General features: G+C 40.0%; 4 protein-coding genes and 2 long non-coding RNA genes across 18 annotated transcripts in view; 1 reads left to right on the top strand and 5 right to left on the bottom strand.

The window, feature by feature from the left end:
* LOC100866470 (PDZ and LIM domain protein 5) overlaps positions 1-4,020 on the bottom strand; it is a 27,994-nt gene extending 23,974 nt beyond the window's left edge. For all 7 annotated transcript variants that reach the window (XM_086916217.1, XM_086916220.1, XM_086916221.1 and 4 more), the window contains exon 1: positions 3,499-4,020. In XM_086916217.1, coding sequence (XP_086772343.1) covers positions 3,499-3,603 — 105 coding nt within the window. In that variant the 5' untranslated portion in view covers positions 3,604-4,020. The remainder of the gene's footprint in view (positions 1-3,498) is intronic.
* On the top strand, positions 2,630-3,729 carry LOC147656201 (uncharacterized). Its single transcript, XR_015294842.1, has 2 exons — positions 2,630-2,780; positions 3,188-3,729. It is a non-coding gene; the product is annotated as an uncharacterized LOC147656201 (long non-coding RNA).
* Positions 4,021-5,776: 1,756 nt separating the features above from the next.
* On the bottom strand, positions 5,777-15,706 carry LOC100866585 (uncharacterized). Of its 7 annotated transcripts, none has more exons than XM_031918961.2 (12): positions 15,457-15,706; positions 14,630-14,740; positions 12,779-12,930; positions 11,870-11,936; positions 11,533-11,777; positions 11,096-11,411; positions 7,947-8,436; positions 7,508-7,813; positions 7,332-7,390; positions 6,615-6,787; positions 6,254-6,416; positions 5,777-6,132 (listed from the first exon to the last, which is right to left on the bottom strand). In XM_031918961.2, the coding sequence occupies exons 2-12, from the start codon at positions 14,726-14,728 to the stop codon at positions 6,076-6,078; spliced, it is 2,127 nt and encodes a 708-aa protein (XP_031774821.2). In that variant the 5' UTR covers positions 14,729-14,740; positions 15,457-15,706; the 3' UTR covers positions 5,777-6,075. The 7 variants fall into 7 exon arrangements, 5 of the variants coding, with proteins under 5 accessions (XP_031774821.2, XP_031774822.2, XP_086772340.1 ...); XM_031918962.2 differs by having other exon boundaries at positions 15,373-15,704; XM_086916214.1 differs by having other exon boundaries at positions 14,630-14,755; positions 15,373-15,698.
* Positions 8,857-11,087, bottom strand: LOC147656200 (uncharacterized). The gene has a single exon (XM_086916249.1). It carries the CDS (start codon positions 10,991-10,993, stop codon positions 9,614-9,616), a length of 1,380 nt encoding a protein of 459 aa, XP_086772375.1. The 5' UTR covers positions 10,994-11,087; the 3' UTR covers positions 8,857-9,613.
* Positions 15,707-15,805: 99 nt separating the features above from the next.
* On the bottom strand, positions 15,806-16,381 carry LOC147656199 (uncharacterized). The gene is made up of 2 exons (XR_015294839.1): positions 16,299-16,381; positions 15,806-15,898 (listed from the first exon to the last, which is right to left on the bottom strand). It is a non-coding gene; the product is annotated as an uncharacterized LOC147656199 (long non-coding RNA).
* A 329-nt stretch (positions 16,382-16,710) lies between these two features.
* LOC100872618 (gastrulation defective protein 1 homolog) lies at positions 16,711-19,131 on the bottom strand. Its single transcript, XM_003697277.3, has one exon. The coding sequence runs from the start codon at positions 19,129-19,131 to the stop codon at positions 17,131-17,133; it is 2,001 nt and encodes a 666-aa protein (XP_003697325.1). The 3' UTR covers positions 16,711-17,130.
* Between the last annotated feature and the right edge of the window lie 21 nt (positions 19,132-19,152).

The raw sequence follows: 19,152 nt of genomic DNA, 5'->3' as shown, positions 1-19,152 counted from the left end.
GAGGCGATTCCGTGCCAAACGTATTTATGAAAATTTGCCTCTATGTTTAGTCGGGACGACGATATGCATAATACGCCTGTAACGAAACGTTGGTTCGTTTCACGCGGCACGGTACATCATTTTTCAATTCCTCGAATCCCTCTTCCCACGCGGCTGGCAAAATCCCAGTTGTTGCCACATTTCGCGCGTTAACCTTTATCGGAAAGGAAGTCGCTCCTCGTGGCGTGGCAAAGGTATCTTTTCTGCCTACTACCTGTTGTGTACATCGATCGTCAAAATCGTTGCGCGATATCGTTATATCTTCGGGGGACGGAACGGAATTTCTGAAATAACATTTATCAACGTATTTAACGAGCGTAACGATTAAGATTCTGATCGCAAATGCGTTTCCAACAAGCCTGGAAAATTATCACAATTCTTCCGTAGGATAGGAAATAGGATGATTAACCCTCGTTAAAAGAAATTTTCGTCGAAATTCCGTCGTGATTCATCCGAACGAAGAACGAGAGAGAATTCCAACGATGTCGTAACCGATCCTCTAAATTATTCGCGCGTATTCACGTCTTGGTCGCGATTAGACGTCGAGGTTGGGGCGGTAGAAAAGGAACGATAAAAAACAATAAAAAAGAAAAAGAAAAGAAAAACGGTTTTATCGAAGTCACAGTGTAATCGGCTAACGACACGCGGAATTTATGTCGAGTCCTTCCTTGGAGCGATAATGCGATTCGCAAGCGTCGCTCGCCAACGAAATATCGCATATTCAACGACGCGCCCACGTTTTGCACCGACTGCATCGAATCACGGAAACCCGCGCCCAGATACGCGCAGCTGTTTGTCGCAGATTACGAGAGGGAACGACCAACCTCCCCCCTATCTCGACCAATAACTCTTCCCCTCTCCCTAAAATTGTATCGAATCGATATTTAAAAAGAAAAAAGAAAATCTCGCGAAATTATTATTTCTTACTTCTCGTCAGACCACGTCGCGTGCTAGGAAAATTTCGAATTTCGCGTTAATCGCGCAAGAATGTGCGCGCTTCCATTCTCCTCGTTTCCCCCCCCCCCCCCCCCGTTTTTCGAATATTTCTTCTCTCCAGAGAGAGAGAGAGAGAGAGAGAGAGAGAGAGAGGAGGAGGAGGAGGAGAAGAGGCGCGCATGGTGCGTGGACGATCGGTATTTTTATCGATCGGACGCAACGTCGCTCCCTCCTTTGAAAAATTTATTTTCGCGGTGACCAACGCGGTCCAGGAAGGAACCGAGCCCGACATCGACGACATCGTCTTCGTCATTGCCTTCGTCTTCGTCGTTGTCTTCGCGAGCGGGGCTCGACCCGGCTTGCGCGTTTCGCAAAGGCACCTTCTAGAAATAGAACGCCCAAATAATTTGCCTCGGATTACCAGCGACGCGTCGCGCCTCTCTCCCTCCTTTCCCCTCCTCTTTTTCCTCTCTTTTCGAACGTTTTCGATCGCGTCGATTTTTAAAAACGATCCTCCTCCTGCTTCGAAAACAGGCTCGATCTCGTCCGATTCCTTTGAAAAAAATTCGTTAAAAAAATCCCAGTATGCAAAACAGATCGCGAACACGTATACGCGTCCACTCGATAGATAAGCGTAACCTTTAAATAGATCGGTGTGTTAAGCGACCGGTTGGGTAAATACATTGGCAATAATCGTCGATGCGAAGAAAAGGTAAACCAGACATATATATATATATATATATTTATACGTCTTTATAAAATTCACGATGTTGCAAAATCGACGCGGTCGCGTCGCAGAGACAGATATTCTGCGGCAGATCGCGGTAAAAAAAAAAAAAAAAAACGCGGTCGAACGCGATGATGAAACTCAGGAGACGAAGCTTATTAAAATCGCGACTAGACTCGCGATTAATTCGTAAATTCGTTTCGGGCGGGAGCCGTTTGACACCGTCAGACTCATATTTCTCTCCTTTCCGAGAAACCTCGAGGGCGGCCGGACGTCGTATTTGCGGCCTCATAAAATAAACGGAGCACGTGCTGCTTAAGAAGGCCAAGTTCGAAATGTCGATCGCGAGATAAAACTGTTGAACATCGAACACGTTGAAAACGGAATCCGGTTGCGCGTTTCCGATCCTTCTCTCTACGAGTCCTCTACTCGGCCGAAAATTGTACATACGTGGCAGCTCCTTCGTTGACAGCTGGCTCGACCATTTCGAAGATATTTCATCATCTGTACCTATATTGGCTATTTTCTGAGAATATTCCGTGTCGCGCCTCGACGATTCTTTATTCATTTTTTCTTTCTTTTCTTTTTTTTTTTGGCAAACGATAAATAAACAAACGATCGTTAATAAAAGAAACGTACACGCGGCGGGAGGACTGGAAGAGGATTCACAACGGAGGAAGAGGAGGAGGAGGAGGAGGAGGAGGAGAGACGCGATGTTTCGTAATTAAATGTCAACCGATGTCGTCGTTGAAATAAAGGAAGAAAGTTGTGAAAAATTCGCAGGAAAGTCGCGGCGATAGCAGCCAAAAGCTTCTCGTGTTACAGCGCGCCTGGTCGCCAAAACACGGCGGCGACGGCGGTCCGCGCGTTTCGCACGTAGTTGGCAACGATTTCTACCGATGCGCGTGAAATAATTTGGCGTTTGTTAGTCTGTTACGTAACCCTTGCCTTACAGTTCTTTATGGAGAAAGGGATGTGCTGCGAGCAAAAACACGATGAGGAACAAATTTAAATAATTCTCACCCCTGTTGCTAGCTAGGAGTCTCGCCATGACCGCTAAAACGTCACGGCGATCAAGGTAAGCAACGTCGAATTTTTCATTCATCGAGCTGAATGTATATATCTTCCAATGAGTTTCCTCCTCTCTCTCTCTCTCTCTCTCTCTCTCTCTCTCTCTCTCTCTCGCCTTCCCCCTTCCCCTCCCCTCTCCCCTCCGATAAGAATTTTTTATCGACACAAGTCAAGCGACAGGAATTATCTTTAACGCACTTGTAAATAGAATTGCAGTTTGCAGTTTACTTTAAGCCAACAATAATGGTTTGAAGAGTGCAAGTTTACACGCGATGCAACGATGATGACAAATCATCGACGCGATAAATCGTTTTATCGATTCGACGCTACGAACGGCGATAACGTTGAGCCGTAACGTAATTTCTTTCTTTTCCATTCTTTCTTTTCTTTTTTTTTTTTTTCTTTTCGCAACAGAAAGAAGACACAAAGAAGAGAATAAAATAGAGAGTCACGTTTTTAAATAAAATGTACGTGACCGATTCGAATACGATGCAATTCACCGAGGAATCAACCGATTTATCGCAAGCTATATCTGTCAGACTCGTTCTATCCGAACAATATATATATATATATATATATAAAACTCTTCCCGATGAAAAACATTCGAATCGATGCTCCACCTCCTCTCTCGAAACATTCTCTTTCGTCAAACGAAGAAAAGTAACGAAGAAGAACAAGAAGGAGAAGGAGAAAAAAAAAAATTGATAAACGAAACTTAGCCTTACCTTTTGCACGACGAGCGGTGTGCCGAAATCCTTCCCTCCCTGAAGACGAAAACCCCAGGGGGATCCGTCGAATCTGGATAGTTTGACGTTGATCAACTGGGCCATATCACTGATATCTTTTACAGACAGCCGGATGGAAAAAAAAAATAAATAAAAATAACCGAATCCTCGATGAAACGAAGCGAATGAAACGAAGAAACGAATAAATTATCGATCGGTTTTATATATATATATATATACGATTCCCTCTATTTTCCTTTCCTTTCCTTTCCTTTCCTTTTTTTTTTTTTTCTTAGCTACTCGTTTCGATGATCGAAGAGACAGGATATATGCACGTTGCACCGGCCACGGTTGACGTCTGCCTTGGCGAGGCGGAATCGCGCGGTTGGAAGAACGGCACGTACGTTCCTGAAGAACGCGCAGACCGGAGTAAAGGTACAACAGACTGTGAGGACGGTCAGTCGGGCAGCGGGGCCTGCCTGGCTGCCTTCCTTCCATCCGATTCGGCTCTGCCGCGGTTCTGGCCAGGGGCGGGGATAGGGATAGAGACCCAACACGCGGGTAGGAACGAGACCGCGATCCAGAATTATCCGGGGAGGGGGGTGAATGGAAAGTTCGAGGAAGAGACACGTTTCCACGGGAAAAGGAAGGAAGCATCGAGATTTATCTGTTTCGACTGTGTATCGCGGCCATTAGGTACAAGGGGCAACGATGATGCGGGAGAAGGAATCGATGGATGATTCTTTTTTCTTTCCCTTCTTTTTCTTTAATCGCGTACCGTGAAAAGTTTTCTGTCCCTTTTTTTCCCCCTCTTTTCTTCTCGAACGAAACGAAGCGTGCGAACGAAGCCGCGAAATTGCAGAACCGGAAACGATGCAGGGAAGTAGGCACGATGGAGAACGATGGAAGAATGCACGGCGATGGCTCCTCTCGGGCTCCGTCGCGAGGGAAGAGGAAGGGATCACAAAGGAGAAGATAAAGATAAGAGGACGTATATTATGTGTACGGGGCAGGATGGAAATATTGAGAGAGAAAAAAAAGAGGGGCACGGAAGGAAATAAGGGAGAGGGGAGGACGAGAGGTGGAAGAGGATAAAGGAGGATACGTGATCGTGGTATCAGGATGGCATTCCCGACGTTTCGTTCCTTCTTTTTCCCACCTTGCTACCTTTCTTTCTTTCTTTCTTTCTCCCGCGCCGCCGATTCCTGCCTTCGCTCCACCTTCTGTCATTGCTCCCGGTGCCGCGACCATGAAGAGAAGCACCTTGCTCGCTACACCGCCTCTACACCCATACGCTTCTTCTCTCCTCTCGATCGTAATTTATTCCGATTCTCGATTCTACTTCGAATCGATCGATTAGCTCTCTTCTTTCTTCGCGATATCTCTCAGTCTCTTTTCAAACAACTTGAAAATCGTTGTGGACAACGACTTAACAAACAAACTGCCTCTCTCGACGCTTAATCGGAATTTGGTTCAGATCGATGTGTCGATTATCTTGCTTCTTATCGCGATACGAGTTATCGCGAAAATAATTCGATCTATGCTAATTCAACGTTGATTAACCAACGTTGTATGCAACGTTCTTCGAAAATCGATCGCCAGTAACCTAAACGTGGGTTGCGATGGGACGCCTTGGCTGAGTAATCGTAATCGTCGGCGTTGAAAGGTGAAAAGGGATTCGGATCGGCCGGATGAGCCTAGATTTTCGTTCCGTTCGAGAGTGGCTGCATTTTCTGCGCCGGTGGCGGTCACGAGGGCGCGAACTAGTTCGTGAATCATGCCTAGAATGCTTTACATAAATTGCTCAGGACCGACGTCACGTTCTCGGTCCCTAACCATGAGACGACTACCGAGGAGTAGGACAGAGAAAGAGGGAGGAGGAGAAGGAACGTTCGTTGGCCACGGCAGAAGTGACTCAGACTGTGGCGTACGCATGCGGTGATGGCTCAGAGGGGAACAGAGTCCCAGGAAACTCCGGAAAGGTGAAAGTATGCGGACTCATCGCGCTCGTCCTCATCCGCTATCCCTTGCGCAAACCGGGCATATCCGATGATCGAAACGAGTGGAACGATGGATGAAACGACGATGAAACATCGCCTCGATTTCGATGCCATTCCGATGATTCTCGTAATCGTCGTCCGACTTCCGATTCACACTCGGTGGAAGAAAGAGAAGATCGTCTGGGGAGAGGTCGTTATTAGGCGTTAATTCTCTTCTAATTTCGTGAATAGACGAGAGGATGGATGAATTGAGTTGAGTTTTACGAAAGAAAAAAAAAAAAAAAAACAATCCTTTTATTTAACGCTTAATTCGTATAACGTTTCTTGACATTGCTTTTGTGCTCGAAGACACGTATAGACACGACACGCACACGTACTTCTAATTGATTAGTTTTGTGATCGGTTTTTATACACTCTGGCAATAGCGCACGTATTCACATTGTTTGTTTATTTGTTTCTTCTTTTTTTTTCTTTCTTTCTTTCTTTCTTTTCAATTTTTCTCATTTATCGTCGACGAGTCGATCCGATTATTCTTTGTCATCCTGTAAAAAAGAATTCTATCCTTTCCTCGCAATGTTCAGTGACTGACGCTCCGAGTACTTCTATCGTCCGGGATACTGAACGCTGGAGATTTCTGAAATGAAAGAATGATTGGGACGGTTTCAAACGTTTCGAGCTTTAGCTTAAAAAAAAAAAAAAAAAGAAAAAGAAAAAAGAAAAATTTTTCGGATCCTGTATATCGAATATATACTCACGACCCTCTCGATTATGTCCTCCGCGGCGTTCACTTTGGCAGGCCTAGCTGGAATTCCTCTCTTCGGCTCTTTCTCCATTTTATGAATCATTTTATAGACGCTCGAGTTCATCAAGTGATCAAAGTTCGGTAGATTGGTCTTTTCGTATTTCTTAAAGTTTACTCTGCATTCGTAAATCAAAGAGAAAAAGAAAAAAGATCATTCGAATAAATTCGGGTAAAAAGATTGATTTCGAAAATAAATAAAATATAGATGGCACGTAAAATGAAAATCGTACGTCGTTACTGGATAGATAGAAATTCATCGAACGAAGGTTTGAAAAAAAAAAAAAAAAAAAATAAAGAAAGAAATTCTAGCTCACCCCAAGGCTCTGCCTCGAATTACTTCCGCCTGGGAAGATAAAACCTCGGCAATCATTTCGTCATTGAAGAAATCATTCGGACACCTCCATCTGCGGCCAAGTGTAAGTTCGACTTGCTTAGCCTGGGGCCAGAGATCTTGCGAACGTTTCCTCCCTCGTTGCTTCACTCTCTCCTGGAAAGAGTAGAGGGAAAGAACGGGTCGTTCTATTATCACACGATCATTTGAATTAACGTTTTCGTTTACGATCGACAGAAAATACGTTTTGTGACGCGGGATTACGAAGGAATAATATATATGTGTGTGTGTGTGTGTGTGTGTGTGTATATATATACGTATATATACGTATATTTGTCGTTCAGGCATTTTAAGGAACGCACGAATATATAACTTCATCTTCGTGAAGTTTTTTTTTTGGGAGGGGGGATACAGCGGGGGTGTACAAAAAATTATTGGTATTTTCGAAGTGCAAGTTTAACCAAAATTTTTGATATTATTTTTAAAAGAATATTTTTAAAAAGAACATTTAAAAAAGAAGAAGGGGAATTTCGGTGATAAACTTCGGTGATAGACGAGTAGAATTCTCAAAAATGCATCGATGCGATTAAGATAAGATGCGTACAGACTCTAGGATGCTAGAAGACACAGAACATTTGCGGGAACAACAAAAATTACTTCACATTCAATTTATCATTCCGTTACATTCTCTCTAGAATACCTGCAACTCCTGAATAACTTGATCTTTTGCCGATAGATTTGGATCTGGTTCGAAACTGCCTATAATACACATATCGCTTCGTTTCTGTTATCTTTCCTTAACTTTTTTTTTTTTTTTTCTTAATCATCGAGTCGAAATGAAAAAAAAAAAAAATCGAACCAACGATTGACATTTACCGTGAGAAGGTGCGGGGCTGGGCGATTTCAGAACCTTGGTCTCGTACGAGACGACGAATTTCTTCACCCTGCTTCCCTCCTCGCTCTTCACCGATAACGTCCCTTCCAGCTCCTGCGTCTCGGTCTCTTCCTCCCCCTCATCCTCGCTAGGCTGAACGATCCTCAGATGCTCGTCCGAATAGGCAGAATACGAGATATCCTCCGTGTACTCCGTCACGTCCTGTTCCTCCGTTTCCTCCGCCTCCTCCGCCCGTTCTTCCTCCGACTCTTTCCCCTCTTCCGACTCTTTCGCTCGCTCTTCCGGCTCTGAAAACAGCGAGGAACAATGATGGACGCAGAAACAGAAACAGCGGAAAGTGGAAAAGAATTGGGGGAGAATGAAAATGGATTTGATATCGATTCAGGCCTATTCGGGCACGAAATAATAATCTTAGCATACCTCGCCGCTCCTCCTCCTCCTCCTCCTCCTTCTCCTCCTTAACGGTGGCGCCGTTTTGGACACCGCTCAACTCCATGATCTTCTGCAGTTGCTCGGACACGATTCTCAGGTGATTCTCGATCTCGGTAGGGAGCTGTTTCAACGACAACAACTGCCGTTGAACGTTCTCCAGTTGCTTCTCCAGATTGATCTCCGTTGTGACCAACTCCTTGATCTTCTCTTTATCGACCTTCGCCGCGACGTCCGCCATCTCCCTCTCGATCTCGTTCAAAACGCTCTCGTGCGTCGTCCTCTCCTCCGCCCCTTCCTCCCCGCGAACCTTCTCCTCCTCAACCTTCTCCTCGGCGTTGTTGCACGCCGATACAACCGCCTCCTCCGCTCGCTCGGCCTCGCTGCTCTCCTCGGGCTTCGATTCGGCCTTCGATTCTGGCCGCGATTCAGGTTCTTGATCCGATCTGTAGCCCGGCTCCGGAGTGGCCGATGGTGTCGCCTGAATTCAGACAACAGGAATGTTGTACAGGAATTATTACATATCCTAGGGAAATGGTGGAAGGTGATGAAGTATAAGTTCAATTATTATTTTCTCGTGCAGCAAGGTAAGTTTGGGGATGCATACCGGAGAAGAAGAATTATCGTCCTCATCGGTCGATGAAATGGGTATGCGCTTCCCGTTTTACCCATCGTTTTATTCATCGTTAACGAGTGGTAGAAATATATACAAGTTATCGAAGTTCAAATGAATCAAATGAACTCGTTTCGTTTTCCCTTTTCGGTAAACGAAGGGATTTTTTTCTTTTTTTTTTTTTTTTTGGAGGGAGGTGAAATCCAACGAACGAAACGCAAAACGAACGTCCCAAATTTGCTACGTTTCGACGTTTTACGAGGGGGGCATTTATCGAGAATTTTAGAATTTTCGGGTTGCAATCAAGATACGATGCATTTTTTATTTAACTGAAACTGAAATTACTTCCTCTCGACAATCCATCCATGTGGGTACATTGACAATGAGGTAATTATTTATATATATATATATATACGTATTACGTGTAGATATGTTGACATGCATGCGTGATAACGCGAGATTTTTCAATCATGTTTATATACTCTACATTCGTTAGACTAGATGAATCGACGTGCGATCATTTTTTTTTTTTTTTCTTTTATTTAAGCATACTCTACTACTCTGTACTACGTTATAGCATGTAGGTAGTAAGTATACTTGCAGGACCGTGCAATGTTCCTGTATTACGTTGAAACGAGTCATCGAAAAGAAAAAGATGGTATAAAACGCGTGTCGCGTATTTGATTAATAATAAATTTCAATGGACAAAAGAAAACGATGCTTCGTTTTGTTCTCGACTGTTGCACGATCCTCGAGATACGGACAAGTACACAATTGCTGCTAGCCTCTAGTCACGAGAGACTACGGTTACGGTTACGGTTACATTGGACAGAGAAGATACAACACACACGAATACTTTCTCGTTTCTTTCTCTCTGTTCTTTTTTTTTTTTTTTTTTCATATACGTTTACAGGATGACGTCCACACGATGATCTAGCGTCTGTTAGGGATGTCCTAGAACAAGTGATGTCGTTTTAAATCTAAACATAATCGTAATCAATTAATGATCTCGGTGTGTGTGAACTTATTTAGACTGTTTACACTATTACTTGTACATATAGAGCAATACGATCGAGGTACAAGGCACGAACGCGTACGCCACCAATCTCGCGAAATCCACTCCTATACGATTCGTGAAACCTTGGCAGAGGATGGTCGGGGCGAAAGATAGCCTACGCCCGTTATCCCGATCGTTATCCTCAACGACGATTTTCTCCTCGTTCCCTATCGTTTCCCCCCCCTTGGAGAATCTTTCGAGCGACGATCGATCGATTCGAAGGAATCGTCGAAAACTGTCGAAGAAATTGGAAGAGGGACCGGGTGTGAGGCGTCTCGATCGTCTACTTCCACGATGAAAAACCTCGGTCGAGATATAACGTTCGGTGGAACGGATGAGATTGGAAAGGACACCGCCTTCCCTCGCGGGCGAAACAGACTCGGTTTGGCGCAAGGATGAGAAGGCTGGAATAACAGCGGAAGAATCGGAGAATACACGTTGGAGAAGTTGGCACCGAATGTGGTTCGCGATTAAACCGAGAGACTCGAACTGCTTTTTCAGAATACGTTCGACGTAACGAGCTCGAGGGATAAGTTTCTTTCTCGACGAGAAACGATCGAACAAGATCGCCTTTTCCACCAGATACTTGGCCCCTAAGTAGCAACGACGTCTCGTTTCGATCGTCGACGAATTCCTTCCACTGCGAACATTCCGCTTGAAGGAGAACGTGGTCGACGAGCGCCGAAAAATACGCTCAACGTAACGAGACTTGGAACACGAACCAGCGACCCGCGATTCTTGTTGGAAATTAGGAAATTTGGAAAATATGTAGGGGCGAAGGCGGGCCAACGCGAATTCTGTACCGCGGACGTGAATTTTCTCCTCCTCGCGATCGGTTATTCCCCTCGGCGAGATCTCTCCGCTCGACAATATCTTATCGCGCGATTCAACGGGCGAGAAGAGGGCTGGTTCAGGCCCGGCAAACATCCCGTCGACCATTCGCCTCGTCCAATTATCCTCTCGCTTCAAGTACGTCTCAAGGTAACGACCTTTGATCCTGGATTTCGAAGATTTCTCCACGCTTAAGCGGCCTGGAGGAACTCGCCGTTCGATCCTCTCCGTGCTCCTCCGATCCCCCGACACCACCTTCGAACCACGTTCGAACGAGCTTCTCCCCTTTACTTTAACAAGGTTACCAACGTGGGCCAACTTTTCGAAACGTGTTGGAAAGTAACGAGCCTTTCTCGCCGCGTGAAAAGCTCTCCTCCGCCCGCGACTCGTCAAAGCTACCACCTTCTCTTCGCCCTTCTTCGACCAACGAGGCGACGTTGCCACTCCGCCCGTTTCCAAATCGTTCGTTTTCGAAGTTTCGAAGAGGGAAGAATGATGATGGTCGAGGAAGATCGAGGCGGCGACACCTTCGAGCATGGAGCATCGCTCTAAGTCGTCGAGATCGAGGATCGAGCAACTGTCCTCCTCCTCGATTTTTTCCGTCCCCTTCCCGATTTCCCCCTTACTTTCCATGTTTACCTCGGGAGTAAAGGGGTCCGGGGTGGTGGCGCCCTCCGGTTTCAGCAGGCCCCTCTCCAGCAGCCGGTCGGTCACGCTTCTTCTCTTCTGCTTCTTTATCACAACTTTGTACGACTCTGTTTCTTTCGCTTCCGTTCCCTCCTCCTGCTTCTTGCGGGGTGTCGGTACAGGCCGCTGCGGTTTCTGAAGGAACACCGAGGTACGTCTCAACTGTTCGACCAACGGCGGCTCGGCTGTGGCGATGTTCTGAAGCTCCTCTATGACCTTCGATTGCTTGAGAACGGTGACGCGTGGCCTCAGTTTCTTAAAGTTCACCCTGGAACGAAAGATGCGAGAAATCCTTTTTTTTTTTCTTTTTATCAAATCTTACAAATCTTATTTCCGATTATATTCCGATTATATTGTATCTCTTCCGTTTTGGAAGAACGTCGTATTACCCCAACACGCCTTTATCGTCCAAAAGTTCCTCCTCCTCGAGGATCAATTGCGCGATCTCGTCATCCGTGAGATTTTGATTCGGCACGATCTCGCTGTTGGCGTCTTTCGGCTTGTCCGGGAGCGGTTCCACCTTTTGCTTCGACTCCTCCTCCTCCTCCCGCGTCTTTATTTCATACTCGTGCCGTTCGATCACGGTCTCCTCCTTCAGGATCTCCTCGGGGAAAACCGGCGGCAAATCTGCCAGCTGATCGGACCAACCAGAAATACAAAAATCATTACGTATCATAATTCATTCACGATGTTCCTGCGAATATTCTTTACGCGAGGGATACGTACAGGGATCTTATAAGGGACGATGTTCTCCTCGGACAGCGCCTCCGCAGTCTTGACAAAATCTTCTTGCCTGTGCCAACGGAGAAGCGTCGGTTAATTTCGAATCGGGATCTTTTTCTTTCTCTCGATCGATCGATGGAGCGGTCGATACGGTTGGATACACGAGTCGAGCGAGTAAGTAACGATCGGCGAAGCGAACGGAATTGGAACGGAGGTTGGAATGGAGTTAACTACTTTTCGAAGCTTACTTGCAAGCCGGTTCACACGCGAAAGGGTAATGAGGGATTGTGGAACAAATGTGCGCGATGTGAAATGCCAGCAATAAAATCGCCGACCAATGATAAACAGATCTCATTCTGGGTCACCTATTTATAAGTGTTGCAATATGTTACCACACGTTGCCCGTACGCCGGGATTATTCTTGCTCTCTGCCCGCGTTATAATATTCCAAGTGCACAAGAGAGACATTTCTCCACGATATTTACCACGCGATTCGTTCCAATTTTTGTTTCTCTTTTTTTTTTTTCCTTTTCTTCTTCTTCTTCTTCTTCTCGAGTCGAATATCGTTTAACGAGATTGTTGCTATTGAATGGAATGGAAATTAACGGTAATAATGATAAGCGTAGCCGTCGAAGAATCGTTGATCGATACACGAGCCCGTCAAGGATACTCGAAATAAAATTCGTCGCGGTAAAAAGTAGTTCAAGTTAAGCTCGACCTCGAAGCGGGTCAATTCGGTGCAACGATGCAACGGCGGCAATGTCGTTGACATTGATATCGAATTGTTTTCAACCGGCTGGGTTGCGGGTCTAGTTCCGTAAGAGCACGTGGGTATATTATTTTTAGAGGTTAATTGTTGAATTTTATTATATTATAATGAATAAATAAAAAAAAGGTGGAGCACACCCTTACCTCAGCACACCCAGAACAAAATTATTTCCTGCTCGCATTAATTCCTCGTGCGCCTGTCCGTGGGTTAAAGAACTAATCGGTTGATCGTTCAATCTTACCACCACGTCGCCGACTTTTAAACCCATACATTCCGCCAAACTTCCCTCTGTGACCTGAGCAAATGGTTTTTCAAATGTTTCAATTTCCATTTCTGGCTCGATGAAACTAATTTTAACGGAACATTTGCGTTGATCGTGTTCTTCGAATTATAGGAAAATTTATGTAATCGACGAATAAAATTTTCATTTTTCATGCACACTACCATAAATATTCGTATTGGATCGCATTCATAGATCTTTTGATCGTCTTACGATAGATGATAAAGTCAATCGGTTTAATCAAAATATTCGAGCGGATCTCTTAAACGTATAAATTTTGTACGACAAATATGAGGGACAAGGAGGGCGAATAGTGGAAGAAGGACAAAGATAAATTAAAAATGTGGGGAATCAGCGCCATCTCGACATATCGCAGATGAAATAAATGTGAACAAGGAAAGCGAATGATAGGAAAGAGATAGAGAGAGCGTAAAAATATTGAAATCAGCGCCATCTCCAGAGTGCCGCAAATGAAACGCGTAAAGAAAGGATAGCAAATAATGGAAAAAGGATAGAGATATGGTAAGAATTGACTGACAACGCCATCTCTTGAAAATTTTCTGAAAACACGTCTTTTTTAGAATTCAAAAGATGGCGCTAGTTCACAATTCTTGCTCTATTTTGTTCTGCCATTTAGAGGTATCTTTAATAATCAAGAGATGGCGTTGATAGTTAATTCTTGTCCTATCTCTATCCTTTTTTCATTATTTGCTATCCTTTCTTTACGCGTTTCATTTGCGGCACTCTGGAGATGGCGTTGATTTCAATATTTTTACTTTATCTCTGTCCTTCTCCCATTATTTTCTCCTTGTCTATACAGGTTCTTGATACGTGACCGCTTGATACGAGGTATGGGATATCAATTAAATATTTTCGTTATTTCTCTTTCAAAATTACAACGTGTCTCGATCTTTAATATAAAAAGATATGAATGATATATTTCTCAACTTTACAATTTATAACTCTATAACATGATGAACTTTCAAAATATATCGTATGCTTGCTAGAAAACTGACGTAATTCGAAATTAATGTTTATTGAATTATTGCTACGGAAAAAATTATAATTATTTATTATTATTTTTTATTAACAGAATCCTAAGTAAGCGATTTTTTTGTGAAACTGTGAACGCAACGTGGTATTTTAATAATATGATATTCTTATATATTTTGCATTCTTATAAATCAAATCATTCAAAATCGTTTCCTCAATAAAATTATAATTTTTTATAAATTGTATGATTTTTCTAGCAAATATGCAATATGTTGTGAAGCATACTAGTGATATTTAATCAAATAAATATTTGTAATTTAATATTTAATTTCAATTCCATATCTACGTTATATTCTTATGTGTGATCATATCTGTCATATCATATAACTCGTTTATTATTATTAATTAGATCATTGCGATTTTAATAAATCGATAATACAGAAATTGCTATGATTAATCATATCGACGTATATATCTGAAAGTAAGTAGCCTGCAGATATGCAATCCTTTATACTTTGGGCACTAAATTATTTACTACGTAATCTCATAATTTTACATATACATACTCTATATAAGTTTCTTCTAATAATTTGTAAATAATAATCTAAACTGCATTTTTAAATAATTTATATCTGTCTACATGTGCATTTATATGAATTGTAGTAAATAATATTTAAATAATAAAAAACATGAGATAATAATAATAATATAATGTACATACTCTGATGACAGTCAATGGTTGTGGAAAATCGCTTCCACCCGCCAATCGAAATCCCCATGGTGTGTTATCGAATTTTGTGAATTTTATGCTGATAGCCATATTGTTCTACATCTGAAATTCATGTGTCTGTAATCATTTTGGATTGGAACGTTTAAAGTGATACTTCCTTCATTAGCTTTGATGAAATTAATTCCGAAAGTTCCGATTTCCAATGAAACAATTATATGATAAAATAAAATAAAACAAATAAAAATATATAATAAAACAAGAAAAAAAAAATGAAAATTTTATTTGAATTTGAATTTTGCGGAATTATTTCACGAATATAAATCTACATTTGCATTCGAGTTTTAAAAGATCTTGATAAAAAAATTCAATCATCAATTTATTTCGATCATTATTTAATTATTGAATTAAAAAAAAAGAATTACTTAAATTTATCAGTTTTGATATATTTCTTTTTAAAATAATTAATTAAAGAAAGGAATCAATTATGTGAACACAACAAAATATATAAGTTTTTATAAATTTTAGTCTCGTTACATAATGCTGATTTTAAAAAGACACAAAACAAAAGATTCGATATTCTTAACATTTATAATATTCTTTATATATTTTATTATTGATTTTTGGACATTTATCGGTGGTTCAAATTAAACGTTTGCTTTTTGACGATTAAAAAAAATAAGTAAAAATAAAAATGCAACTTCGGAACGTAACGAATAACCGAAAGGAATTCGTACCATGTACGCGGAAGTGATCGCATAGCGAAACGAATATAGTCTAGTCGATGCGAGAATTTACTCAATGATTCGTGAGTTACTTGCCAGTATGTTGCGCGAAGAATAGTCACAGAATTTGAAATGTTATATCACGATGCACAGGAAATTGTACATCGAGAAAAATTATATCGGTGAATTCATGGATCAGAAGCGCGCGGTCATCAACCGAACCGGTCGATACCGTGGTAGCACCGATCGACGAACTCCACTAACTCTTCAACACGCACAAAACGGTGTCACGATAATGTTTGCCAGAAGGCAATCGTAGCTACCGACTTGAACGCCACAAATACACGGCCTCTTCTCCCCTCATCCTCCCGTCCCCTGCTCCCCTCATTATCCAATCGTAAAACAGTAGGAAGAATGCTAGATCTATTTACTGATCGATTTATTTAGATTCGGGTCCTCGATTTCCTCGTCATCACATATGAAGTATTTCGTTCTCATCGTTACTCTTTCGTAAAGTAACGATATCCACATCTTTTCTCTGCGACAAAGAATAATTTTTTATCGTAATTTCGCGCTAAAATCATATAAATCGATTTAAAAATCGTATGCGCTTCTGCCATCTAGGAACACATTAATGCTTAAATTCAGTTCTTTGAATCGAAAAGCGCGCGAAACTTTACGCGGAAAAAGGAAAAAAGAAAAATTAAAAATAAATATTTATAAATATTGTAATATGTTCTGTGATATGTGATTAATTTGTGTTTATGTTTAAAATACGCAGATACAACGAATACACATAATTTACAGTGAATACGTGTATTAAATATTTTAATTTATTTTAAATTTTTACTTTGTACATTGTCAAAGTTTGATAAAAATATGAATATGTAGAAAATATTTTTAGAATATAAATTTTATTCTTATTGATGTATTCTTACTTGATCGTTCGAAGTCTATCTTTTGACTGAAAGTCGAAATGTGGAAATAAGACATAGGTACGTCCCTACCGCTATATGTTTACATATATATATATATATATATATATATATATATATATACAGAGTCAATTCGCGCACTTAAACAATTTATATAGTTACGTTGTTTTACATAAAAATAATATCCATTAAATTTGACGTGCATGCATTTTTATAATTTTGCGGTGATGATACTATGTAGTTCGTTATTTTTTTTCGATATTTTCAATAACAAAACTATTACAAACATAAATTTGAATCGTTTATCACTAAATTTGAATTGTTTAAAACATCATCATAACGTCATATATTAAGAATATATATTTTAAAAAATGGAAGTGTGATTTAATTTGTTCATTAAATTATTTTTCTTCGATTTTATAGCTATAATTTATTTTATTTATTAATATAATACAATAATATTTCTGTATCCCACACAAGGAATAAGTTGCAACATTGCCGATAATAGAGAACATTGTATGTATACTGTATGTGCATTATAATAATGAATAATAAAGAATAATACATTACAATTTAATTAATATAATAAAATATTAAAATAATAAATCATTATATAATAATGATAATGATAAATTTTTTTGCAATTAAGTTAAAATAAATATTTTTATATACATAGTATTAAATTTTTTCAAATTGCGATCAACTACAAATATTAATCAAAACGTGAATGAACGAAGTTCTTATTATATTTATACTTTTTTTTAAACGAAAAATTTTTGTACAAAAAAACTATTGATGAATAATATAAAAATTTTTACAAAACATCTATATTTTTTTAAGTTTTTTGCTTCTTTGCACTTGATGCACCATCCTGCTCATCCGTTTGAAATATCGTTTGTGGTTGTGTTTTTTTATATGCTGGCGCAATCCAATATGGATTTTCTTCTGCTACTTTTGCATATTTTAATATGGCTTCTCGTGGATCTTGATCGTCTTCTATTCTTTTACTAAGTCCCAAATTGCGAATTACATAAGAGCTAAGTGTTCCACCAGAAGAAGCAACTCTTCCACCTTGTCCAGAAGTAATTGGTAAATCTGGTCTTCTCGATTTAACGGGATCTAAACGATCTTTTTCCATTTGTTTACGAATAGATTTAGGCCTGTCTTGTCTGAATAATGGAAGTGCATGTGGTGTAATAATTTGTTGAGTTGACATTACTTCGATATGTTTTTGTTTTAAATGCGTTTTTATAACACATAATTTTGCACCTCTTAAACTCTTCTTAGAATCGTAATATACCTTAACTATTCCATTTCCACAACCAACAAATATTTGATTTAATTTTGGATGCCATAATGTTTTAATAACATGTGAATTTGTTACATTTATTGCATTAATTAGATCAAAAGTTTTTGTATCATAAAATAAAATTCTACCAGTATTTTGATTTTTACTTAAAGATTCTCCTGTAATAAGAATTGAATCATCTGGATTAAACATACAATCGGTTGTATCATATCTAGAATATAAATTTTTTGCTTCAAAAATAGGTGTTTTAAATGCTCTTAAATCCCAAAGCTTTAATGTATCATCACAACTTCTGGTTGCAAGCATTTGTCCAAGATAAGAGAAGCTTAGGCTTGATATCTCAGCACCTTGTGCATGTGCATTTCTCTGAATCAATGATGGATTAACAAAATTTTTTCTATGATCCCACATCTGTATAGAACCATCTACACAACCACAAGCAACTACGTTACCTTCTCTACTGTAGCCACATGTGGTTGGTATGGTTTTAACACCATTTTGTGCTCTACACTTTATTAGATGTTTATGTGCACGTGGTCTATATAAAATCCATATTCTACATGTACTATCTTGTGAACAAGTAAGATATTCCTCCTTTGTGAATGGATGCCAACAACCACTGTTTAATCCTGCTGTATGACCTTTTGTACGTGCCATATCTGTTATATATTGATCACCCTTCACAGTTTCACATTTTTCAAAACCATCTCTGTCTAAAACTTTTGCTTGTGCAGAACCTGATATAACTAATATAACATCACCAGTCATTGAGTATTGTAGACATTTGATTGGATGGTTTTCGCAAGGTTGCAATGTTCTAAAACTTCTCATTGATGAATCCATGCCAGCAAAGTCCCAAAAACAAACATCATAATCAATAGAACCTGAAGCTAATCTTGCTCCAGAAGGATCTGCTGCAATAGCTGTTACTGCCTTTGTTCCATGAGTCATTGTAACTTCATGACTGCATGGAATTTTATCTTTTAATTGTAATTCTTCTTCTGTATCAGATTGTTCTTCATCTTCATCACTTTCATTGTCATTTTGATCTTTTACTTTCGTAGATTGTTCTAAATTAATTGAATTTTGAAGTTCAGGAGGTATTGGAGGTCCAATAAAATCATCATCTTCTTCATTATCATTAATATTTCCGTTATTAATAATATCAATATCTTTAGTTTCTTCTTTTGCGAATATAGTTTTAGATAGATTTTCTTTTTCAATAGATTTTATATTTACATTACTTACTTTACTATTATTAATAGTTTTTGTAATATTTTCCAACATTTCTTGTACATCAAAAGATTTAGCCTTCTTACCAAAACCTGTTATGCCCATAACTTGTTTCAAATTTTGAGACTCTTCTTCATCTTCAGGTTTAATTTCATTCATTTTTGTTATATTAGTCTCCAATGATTTTTTGCCAAATGTACCAAATCCAGAACTTACAGTTTCTGTATTTTTCGTCATATCTCGAGTTAAATTTTTATTAATTTTACCAAAAGTTATTGCCTTTTTTGTATTCATGATTATTACAACTTATTATTA

The sequence above is a fragment of the Apis florea genome, unplaced genomic scaffold (genome assembly GCF_048593485.1).
Source record: "Apis florea isolate Af1SG1 unplaced genomic scaffold, ASM4859348v1 contig_3802_pilon, whole genome shotgun sequence".
Lineage (NCBI taxonomy): Eukaryota > Metazoa > Arthropoda > Insecta > Hymenoptera > Apidae > Apis > Apis florea.
The sequence above is the reverse complement of the archived record's forward strand: the minus strand, read 5'-3'. Positions and strand labels throughout refer to the sequence as shown.